Source organism: Strongylocentrotus purpuratus, unplaced genomic scaffold, assembly GCF_000002235.5.
Source record: "Strongylocentrotus purpuratus isolate Spur 01 unplaced genomic scaffold, Spur_5.0 spur5_scaffold_19, whole genome shotgun sequence".
NCBI classification, from domain to species: domain Eukaryota; kingdom Metazoa; phylum Echinodermata; class Echinoidea; order Camarodonta; family Strongylocentrotidae; genus Strongylocentrotus; species Strongylocentrotus purpuratus.
Window position 1 is genome coordinate 4,239,577 of NW_022145604.1, and position 11,006 is coordinate 4,250,582.

Consider the following 11,006-nt stretch of genomic DNA (forward strand, 5'->3'; position numbering starts at 1 on the left):
ACGTGATGTAATGATAACAATAATACCCTGTATTAGCGGCTAATACATCTACGCTATTGATCGGTCGCTATTATTGTTCCCGTTGTTGTTGATTAGTGTTTTATGGCAATCAGTCAATTTTGACTATTATCACCAACAAAAATAAAAAGTATATGAGAATGTTGATCATTTGATTGTAACAATTATTTTCAATACATTTGGTCTACTTTACCAGGGTATAACCACATAATACCAAGGTATAACCACACAATTATTAATACTGCTCTTCATGCGGGCGTCGGCAATTGTTATTACACCCTTATCATTGACATGTACACCTGTGTCGAAAGTGTTGGCAAAACACCTTGACCAAGGATGTAAGCAGTACCACTGATAATGAACGAACCTTTTTTTAAAGGGACTACGTCCCTTTTGCAGGCCAAAAAATGAAAAGGTTAAATTCCAACGACATTCGAAAGTAAATACTAATTTAGAACTTCCCTTAAAAAAAAAGGGGGGGGGGGGCTTAAAAATGTCTCTATTTAAGTGGGAAATAACGACTATAAGTTGTCAAATAGACTTAAGAGCTATAAAGCCAGTAAGTAATAGTCTTATTGTCAGACAATTGGACCGAATGGTCGTACGTTTTATGCTGCGCAAAGATTCAACGTCTATACAATTCTATTTGAATATTTTGACGACAATAGACGACATTGTTGTATTATTTGTATGTAGCGTCACATGGAAACCACATGGCAAATACATGTACATTCATCACAACCAGGTTCAATAATTTTAAAGAAAACTGAATTTGATCCCGCCGGACCATAGTCTTTCTCTCTCTCTCTCTCTCCATCTCGCAATACGATTTGGGGAAAATGCACGTGCCTATTTGACCATGGCAATTTTAGGGAAAAGCAAACTTCAATTGTTGCTGAATTTTGACAAAAGTCGTTCTCTATATTTGGTTTTACAGTTGATTCGATTCCGCTGTTCGGAAGATTAAGCAGATAGAGATAGTCAAAGAGAGAGTGTGAGAGAGAGAGAGAGAAAGAGCGAGAGAGAGAAAGAAAAGAGAGAGCGAGAAATGAATATTCTGACGATCAACGACGATGTGCTATCGTTTAACATTAGGGACTTTTAGATTTGCGTTGACTGATACGTGTGACGTCGGACGTCGATCGTAGCATAGACCTATTGTCTTCGTGCGAATCTAAAAGTCCCTAATCTTTCCGGGTAGATGCGTGGCCATATATACGTGTTATCAGTGACACGGTGTAATATTGAAGCCCAACACAAATTGCGCTTCAAAAGGATCCTGAAGTGCCTCAGAAAAGTAAAATTCTCTGGGTGACCGGTATCACCATACTCATTTTCACCAATATACTGTAGTGTTATATAAATAGTTGGGAAAACGTTTTTTTTTAATTTCGAATTCCAATTGAAAGAGTTTAAATTAGACCAATCCCCTACTTGTATTTGTCACAATTACTATTTATTTCTCTAGTCTCTTGTTTCTATACATATTCATTTCACATCATTTGCTTATCACTTACATATTCCTTCCTCCATTCATCTTCTCTACATACCAAGTTGTCCATTTCACCTGGTATGTTCCTTTTGTTCTCTTCTTATTCTTTATTCACAAGTCTTGTGTGTATGCTTTACATATTTCCACTTCTTGCTTATCATTGGTTCTCTTCTCCTTTTCCTTATGAATATTCAGTTTTATATTTATATCCTATTTTGCTATTGGTTGAGGATGTATTTGATTTGAATATACTTTGCATGAGGCACATGAACAGCATGCTAGATACTTTGCAATAAAACACATGCAGACCTGCACTAGACTTACACTGAGTGAGTTGTGTTGATTTAGGGCTCGGTGATTAATTTAAGTTGGAGACTTAGGAAAGAGGATCTGAGTGAGTTTAGCAGTGGTTTGTATGATTGGTGTTATGATTGATTGGCAAGAGGTTAATTATTTTATTAGTTTACACAATCATAAATATCTTGATAAGCAGACAAGTAATCGGCTTGTAAAAGTCATGAGAATCCTGACTGTCGACATATAGAGGTTTGTAATTATTAGTGCAGCATCAGCTAGATCCAGGATTTCGTTTAGAATCTGATACAAAGATACCCAATCCCTTTAATCTCATCGCATCTTCAATGCTATTTGAATATTTTGATGACAATAATGCCTTTTCACGTTTGAAATGTGCTAAGAAGCTTTCATCACTAGTCTAGACGCATGAGATAAAGCTAAAATCATTCTGTTTGGAAGATTAAGCAGAGAGCCTTTCGACGTATAAAATGCGTTAAGGCGTAAAAATGCTTTTCTTCAAAGTCTAGATACAATAAGATAATGAGATAAATGAGATAAATGAGATAATCCCACGCCCATCAAGGTCTGGGAGGGGCGGGGATTAGATCCGCCTTTTATGAGCATGTTTGTGCAAAACAATCTTGGCGGTAAGGTTTTCCAACAGTGGCTTAATTTGCCCTGGTTTAAAACCAAGGAAATGCGCTCGTTCCCTTCGTTAACTCATATCGTGCCAAAAACACCGTGAATGCGGTGGCGTTATCAAGTGCCTCGGAGTGAATTGTCGGTCATATTTGTTCGTCGTCTCTACAATGCTATTTGAATGTTTTGATGATGACACCAAACGACATTTTGGTACTATTTGTATGTAGCGTCACATGGCAGATAATTCATCAGTACCAACTGTTATAAAGAAAAATGAAATTGAAACCCGAGCCATACACTCATCACGCATCCCCTCTCTATCTCTGTCGTCATCAGACAAAGTTGATTTCTGGTTCTGCGATTGAATGAAACAGTGCGGAGGAGATCATGTAGCGTACAATGTGAGGTTTTGGAATCAATATGATGCTGAAAAGCTTTACGTGTACTGTACTACTGTACAAAGAAATGTTGCTAAACGAACGTGTGACATAATGTTGCGCTCCACAATGTGTTCTTTTACTTGCCATATATCGAATACAAGGTCACCCTCACTTTTCAGGGTATATATATTTCTTATGATACTTTACCACATTAACCTACAAATAATTTAAAGAAACCATTTTTTTTTCACCTTTCAACCTTCTCTTTAAAACGTGCCGCTCGTTGGCGCGGCGTGCACCGCACCGACATTTGAAATGATGTTAATCAACTGTTTCTTGTTCTCTGTGACTGTCAGAGTCAGTTTCTGAGACGGAAGGGGTGAAGTTGGACTCAGTTGGAAAACTCTGCAACCATCATTGCCTCTCGATATCCTGGTTGTACACTTGGTACTGTAATCTTTGACCTGTCAAAGACCAAGTACACATCACCGGATTTTAGTCTCTCTTCAATATTGCCTTTGAATTTCGATACAAAGTCCATCACTGTTGGTTGTCGTGTTGGTGATGATGAAGGCCAATTAGGAATCCAAAGGAGAGCACATCCATCGATCACTCTACACATTTCTTCAAGTGTCGCGTGTCTAGCTGATATTTCAACCTTTGTCTCTGGTTCTTCAAAGCGGCCTTGGACTTCGAGATATCCATATCTCCAGACTCATCAAACAGAGCTGTAGGAACTGGCGACAGCTCGCATGACATTACATCATGAAATTCAACATCTCTGGAACTTGCTTGTAGACTTAATGGGGACCAATTGCCAATTGGTTTCAATGGGTACCCATTGTTTCACTTTCCATTTACTCCAAATTGCCAATTGGTATTGAATTGGGATTCAATGGGGGCATTCAATTGGTTAATCGATCCAGTCAGAAGAACCAGTGATAAATTATTGATACTTCATAATCGATATTGGCAACTGTCCACCAATTAGGTATATTCCAATCTCATTTGCATTAACTTCGTCTCAAAGATCATTTGAAGTGAATTCAAGAGTTTCATTTACCTTAAGATTGGCTCGTACAAATATATATACTAAATATGTATATTGTTTCTTGGTTAGTAATCATATAATCAATATATAAATCAATATATCTATTGCTAAAACGTGAATGTAATTGTAACATGATCAGAAAAAATAATCTATTGGTTAATAATTGCTGAAGGAATAAAGAAATCACAAAATTGATGTGCATTGTCATAAATTGCTTAACAAATCATGATAAATTTATTTTTCTGTGACACGTGTAAAGTGATAATGAATATTCATGAGATGCCTAGATTTGTTGGTTTCAATTGGCCAATTGGTTTCAATTGGTCCAATTGAAACCAATTGGGGACCCATTAAAGTCTAATTGGCCTAGGCCAATGGGGCCTAGGCCAATGGGGCCAATGGGGCCAATTTGTCCAATGGGGCCAATCCGGACCAATTGAAACCAATTGGGGACCCATTAAAGTCTAATGGGGCCTAGGCCAATGGGGCCAATGGGGCCAATCTGGACCAATTGAAAACATCTGAGGTCCCATTGAAACCTGTTAAAACCTATTGAGACCAATTGAAACCAATTGAAACCAATTGAAATTTCAATTGGTGTTCAATTGGTTTCAATTGGATTTTCGTCTTGGGTATCACGCGAGAGTATATCAACTTGGTATCGTAAACCTTGGAATCGCCTACGTCAATTCTGACAATTGATTTCTTCATGACAGCCATGGTTTGAACTTTCTTCGAAATTGTGTCGTAGAAACCTCCAGGCAATTTCCGTTCAAATTCACCCATTTGCTGAGCACCAGTTTCAACTACTCTGTCAACATTCACTGATTCAGGAGCGATCTGTCCATTGACCACATTGACAATGTTCGCTGGGTGCTTCTTTGGGTCCATTGGATCGATGCTCACATCCAGTCTTCTGCGCAACCAGTCTCTGTCACCATGGTCTGCAGATATCCTTGCTGGAGCCTCTTCTTTGTGCACTGTTTTAGAACTAGCCGACTTATCTGTCAGAGTTGGAACGTCTTCCACAAGTCTGATACATATGTGCAAGCTAAGGGCCCATGCAGGTCTTGAGAGTTTCTGGCTTTAGAGTGATGCAAATCACACCAGCATTACCATGCCCATGTCGCTCCATATGCCATTCCATAAGCCTTGAGTGTGTCTCATCACATGAGACCTTTTCATGGAATACTGGAGTGCATCTCCTGGTAGGGCTTCCATGCGTCGAAGGTAGAATAACCGATATCGCGCGTAGTTTACATGTCCCGACGCAAAGCATCATAAGCCTCACTGCCTCCAGGTGTAGAGGCCAATTACTTTAATTCTCGTTCAGCCCGTACATAGAGCATCATTATCAGTAATGGTTTGATCAGGTTGTACCTCTACTGCAACCATGTACAGTTGTTGATCTGCAGTGAAGACAGTGAAACATTGACCAGTTTTCTCTGTTTAACTGCTGTGATTTGCTCATGGCTGTCATTATTGTGTCTGGATGTGCTGGTGGCATATCAATCAACGATAGATACACTGCTTTATTTTTCGGTTGTGTGGCTTTCCCTTGATTACGACACAAATGCGTATTATATCCATTGAATTCAGGACAGTTATCACGCTGCACAACATCTGTCAAGAACCTGAGGTCAAATTCATTAGGTCTCTGTCTAGAAACCATATGAGCGAGAACACTAAGTGGTGGAACTTGGTTCTTGACAGGTGGCATATCTGGTTTTCTTGGACTATTGTATCTCATGATGTCAAGCTTGTAGTCAATATCTCTAGACATCTCAGCCTTCTTCAGTTGTGAAATCTCTTGCTGATCATCATGGTACATGCTTGTATCTCGCTGGGTCACGAGAACTGCAAGGGAAGTTGTCAACTATGATCTGAAGTTCTGAACAAGACCATCTTCAGCACTTGATAGTGCTGTCAGTTCAGTGTTTTTCCCTGCCTCTACAGCTGCACACTTCTTGAATCGTAGCAGTTCATCATAGATGTGTGTGTATGTTCAACAGGGTATCTCTACAAATACATTTGCTTTGAGATGATAGGCTACATCAATTAGCTTTAATTAAAATGCAGCTTATATCTGTATACATTGATTGCTTGTTATCGAAGTAAAAATCGCAAACAGCTAATCTCTTGTACGCTTTTTTATGAATCACCCTGTATAAATGTATAAATTGCTCTGCCATCTAAAACCACGTTTAGAATTATCAAAATATATATCATATATATCATATCTGGTTAAATAAAATCAGAAAAGCGTTCTTAATGCAGCAATAAAACATGACAAAGTATACATTTTCACATATTATTAAAGCAGAAAACGCCATTTTGGCGGCCTTTTTGTTTTTGCTTATAATCACAAATTCCTAAAGGTGATATGATGATAGGCGACATCAATTAGCTTCAATTAAAATGCAGATTATATACATCAAAAAATATGTTGCCAGAGTGTGTATACATTGATTGCTTGTTATCGAAGTAGAAATCGCAAACAGCCAATCTCTTGTACACTTTTTTATGAATCACCCTGTATAAATAATGTATAAATTGGGCTCTGCCATCTAAAATAATATTTAGAATTGTCAAACTATGGATCATATATATCATATCTGGTAAAAGATATCAGAAAAGGGTTCCAAATGCAGAAATAAAACATGACAAAGTATACATTTTCACATATTTTTAGAGCAGAAAACGCCATTTTGGCGGCCATTTTGTTTTTGCTTATATCTCAAATTGCTCAAGGCTGACAGAGCTCCAGTTTTTTGCTTGTTCACAGTGGATACCTAGACAATCAGAATCCTTTAAAAAAAAAAACTTTTTCCACCAAAACAAGGTTAGGCCCCAAGTCCGGGTTAGGCTGCCGGACTACAAGTGCCTCGGAGTGAACTGTCGGTCATATTTGTTCGTCGTCTCTACAATGCTATTTGAATGTTTTGATGATGACACCAAATGACATTTTGGTACTATTTGTATGTAGCGTCACATGGCAGATAATTCATCAGAACCAACTTTTATAAAGAAAAATGAAATTGAACCCCGAGGCAAACACTCGTTCACGTACCCCTCTCTATCTCTATTCGTCCTCAGACGAAATTGATTTCTGGTTCTGCGATTGAATGAAACAGTGCGGAGGAGATCATGTAGCGTACAATGTGAGGTTTTGGAATCAACATGATGCTGAAAGGCGGTACGTGTACTGTACACAGAAATGTTGCTAAACGAACGTGTGACATAATGTTGCGCTCCACAATGTGTTCTTTTACTTGCCATATATCGAATACAAGGTCACCCTCACTTTTCAGGGTATATATATTTCTTATGATACTTTACCACATTAACCTACAAACAGGGGCGTACGCAGGGGGGGGGGTTTTGGGGGTTCAAACCCCCCCTTTGGTATTTTTTTTTTTTTTTTTTAATTATTAAAAAAAAAAAAAAAAAAAAAAAAAATATACCCACGGCTAACCTAAATAGGTGACCTTACCCCCCCCCCCTCAACGAAGAAAAATGTCAAATTTGAAATTTCGAGACCAAAAAAAAAAAAAAAAAACCCAGCCGATCGCCTGTCTGATTATCAAGATATTTTTGATTGGAATTCGAAATTTCAAAAACCGTTTTCCCAACGGTGTATTTAACACTACAGTCTATTGGGGAAAATGAGTATGGTGATACAGGCCACCCAGAGATTGTTACTTTTCTGAGGCACTTCAGAATCATTTTGAAGCGCAATTTGTTTACGGATTCAATATAAGACACTGATAACACGTATATAGGGCCAGGCATTGTTTAACAATGTTTCCAGTTAGATGCATGGCCCTACACTGCAAAAACCAGGGTGTTAAATTTTTAACACCAGCACGGAATAGAAAAAACCAACACCCCTTGTGTTAATTTCACGTCCTTTCACCTCCGTTCAACACCAACAGAGTGTCGAAATATTTAATTACAGGTTGATGTTCCGAGTCTTGGTGTTATGGTGTTGAACTTGCGCATGCGCATAAGTTAGTGGATTCGAGCAAAATCCTTGGACGACAGTTGTCATATGATATGACGTCGTATCGTGCATGCGCATGCGCGAGCTAGCTGTCAAGAATCTCTTCGGGATATCGTGGTTATGGAAATTTTAGTCAAGGTCTGAATATCCTATTTCATCAGCGCAATCATGCCGTTAAATGTGAAAATTTGTTCTGCAGACAGAAAAGTTCGAAAATTGTTACCACAAAATCCAACAGACATCTCAGGATTCTTTGAATTGAGTGTTAAATCATTGGTATTGATTTTAACAAAAAAAATCAGGATTAAATTCTACACACCACTGGTGTTGAAAGAAATGGCATTGGATTTTTAACACCAAGACTAGAATTGAACTTTGACACCAAGTTGAAATAATGGTGTTAGATTTTAACATCAAAGGCGGAATACTTCAACACCAAGAGTGGAATTGAATTGTTTAATTCCAAACCCTGGTGTTAAATAACACCAGCTGGTGTTTGCCGATATAGATACCGGGAAAGTGTTAAAATTAACACCCATGGTGTTGAATTTAACACCCTTTTGACGTATGAAATGCGTTGAGGCGTTAAGAAGCTTTTCTCCAAAGTCTAGATACAATGAGATAATGAGATACATGAGATAATCCAACGTTCACCAAGGTCTAGGAGAGGGGGGGGGGGGTGAGCTTGTTTGTGCAAAACAATCTTGGCGGTACTAGGTTTTCCAAACAGTGGCTTTGCCCTGGTTCAAAACCAAGTCAATGCGCTCGTTCCCTTTGTTAACTCATATCGTGCCAAAACACCGTTCGGTGAATGCGGTGGCGTTACCAAGTGCCTCGGAGTAGTCCAGATTCAGTCCGTTCGTTCTTTTTATCCCCCACAAACAGCGCGGTCTCTCCACTGATCGCGCGATCCCCAAATTTCCGTCCACACGATTAGAGGAATGGCTAGGTCTACTTAATTTTTAAACGTTGATGGTGTGTTATTTTATCAGCTGATTGGGTGCGCTAAACGAAAACGGTACAGAGGCTGGACTAGCCTCGGAGTGAACTGTCGGTCATATTTGTTCGTCGTCTCTACAATGCTATTACAATGTTTTGATGTCAACAAACGACATTATGGTATCATTTGTATGTAGCGTCACATGGCAAATAATTCATCAGAACCAACTTTTATAAAGAAAAATTAAATTGAACCCCTAGGCAAACACTCGATCACGCACCCCTCTCTATCTCTATTCGTCATCAGATAAAGTTGATTTCTGGTTCTGCGATTGAATGAAACAGTGCGGAGGAGATCATGTAGCGTACAATGTGAAGTTTTGGAATCAACATGATGCTGAAAGGCTGTACGTGTACTGTACAAAGAAATGTTGCTAAACGAACGTGTGACATAAAGTTGCGCTCCACAATGTGTTTTTACCTGTCCTATATCGAATACAAGGTCATTGAAGAGCCATCCTCACTTTTCAGGGTATATATATTTCTTATGATACTTTACCACATTAACCTAAAAAGAATTAAAAAAGAATTTTTTTTTTTTCACTTTTTCGCTAGTTGGCGCGGTTTGCACCACTCCGACCTTTGAAACCCCAGGTTTTTTTTCATAAAACTTTTCATTAGTGACAAATGACAGTTTTTGTTATAAGCTAGTAAAATCCTTGCTTCTGATTGGTTATCAGCAGATTTGTCACTGATTTTGTGTAACTTGTCATTGAAACACCCCCAGACCCGCCAGTGGTAACGGCACAATAACAGCCAAAATGTGTAATGTAGAACACTGTTTAAAATGTCCGATCTTTAAAAATCCTACCCTTTAAAAATACAAAGAAGCACAGTAAATGAACATAGAGTCACAGAAGAGGTTAAATTATTAAAAAAAACACCTAAGGGGGGTGCACATATATACTCATAGCGGTGTTTTCGTCAGAGTTGAATCACCAGAGGCTCAATTTTGCCCCTTTATGATCGCTACTTCCATATTTACATGTAGGCCAGTGCCGATGGCCTGGAACGGTGTCTAAGGAGTAAAGGGTGTGACACTCCTACTGATGTTTTTTCTTCGGCGGAAAATTTGGGAATTTTAAAGCCCCTTTTTCGGGGAGGGGGTGTATGTTTTGCAAACTCTGTAAAAGTGAAAATGTAATGAGTTGTTCTTCCAGTAGGAAAAAGTCTGAACCTGGCAACTCCTTATTTTCCCCTTATTTTTTTTCTTGTTATTTTTCCTTTTTTCTCTCGCTTGTCTGAGGATTTTGATACTTTATTATACAAATAAATAAGCTAGTTTAATATGCTGTTACTCCTACCTTCATTACAATGATGTAGTGGTCGTCTATCGGTTCAGCAACTTTGTAAAACGTAGCATTTTTAGCCATCCCACTGGCCAGAAAGGCAGTCAAAATTGCGAAAATCAGCATCGTCGTTCTCGAACTTTGTTAACTGCTCTGCACACCGTTCAACCGCCCAAGATATAATGATTTTGTTTGTGTGATGCACAGCCTTATACAGGTACACAAGGTTAAGCATATTGTCATTCACCCATGCAACACAAGGACCCTAGCAATAACCACGCCAGTTTTTTTTTTTTTTTTTTTTTTGGGCGATATTTCTCTGGTTTTGCGGTTGATTAGGTATAGGTTAAAGGTACTATCTCCCTTTTGCAGCCAACCTCAAATGCTGTAGAACTTTGCAGGAATTATGAATATGTCATGTATGTCGTATCTGTGATATTTAAACGTTAGCAGTGTCCTCTTATTCAAATTATGCAAGGAAACCCGTTTACTTGCTAGACTTCACTGTCAGACACTATTGAGAGACTGACTGGCTTTTTTCTTCTTTAGTTATAACATACATGAAAAGAGTTATAAAGGGTACATGAGCATTTGTCTACATCAATAACCCACTTCTTGTGATGGCCAAGATTAAACTGATTGAATCTTTGCGCAGCATAAAACGTATGACCATTCGGTACAATTGTCTGAAACTCAAGACTATTACTTTGGGGCTCTATAGCCCTAAAGTCGATTTGACAACTAATAGTCGTTATTTTCCCACTTAAAGGTAAAGACCAGTTATGGTCATGCGATTGCATTGTGAAAGAACGTTGTGGAATCGATCAGAAAAGGT

At 38.6% G+C, this 11,006-nt stretch overlaps 1 protein-coding gene across 1 annotated transcript in view; it reads right to left on the reverse strand.

The window, feature by feature from the left end:
* Positions 1–10,370, reverse strand: part of LOC756280 (aqualysin-1) — a 19,436-nt gene extending 9,066 nt beyond the window's left edge. The window contains exon 1 of the mRNA XM_030990083.1: positions 10,187–10,370. Coding sequence (XP_030845943.1) covers positions 10,187–10,297 — 111 coding nt within the window. The 5' untranslated portion in view covers positions 10,298–10,370. The remainder of the gene's footprint in view (positions 1–10,186) is intronic.
* Between the last annotated feature and the right edge of the window lie 636 nt (positions 10,371–11,006).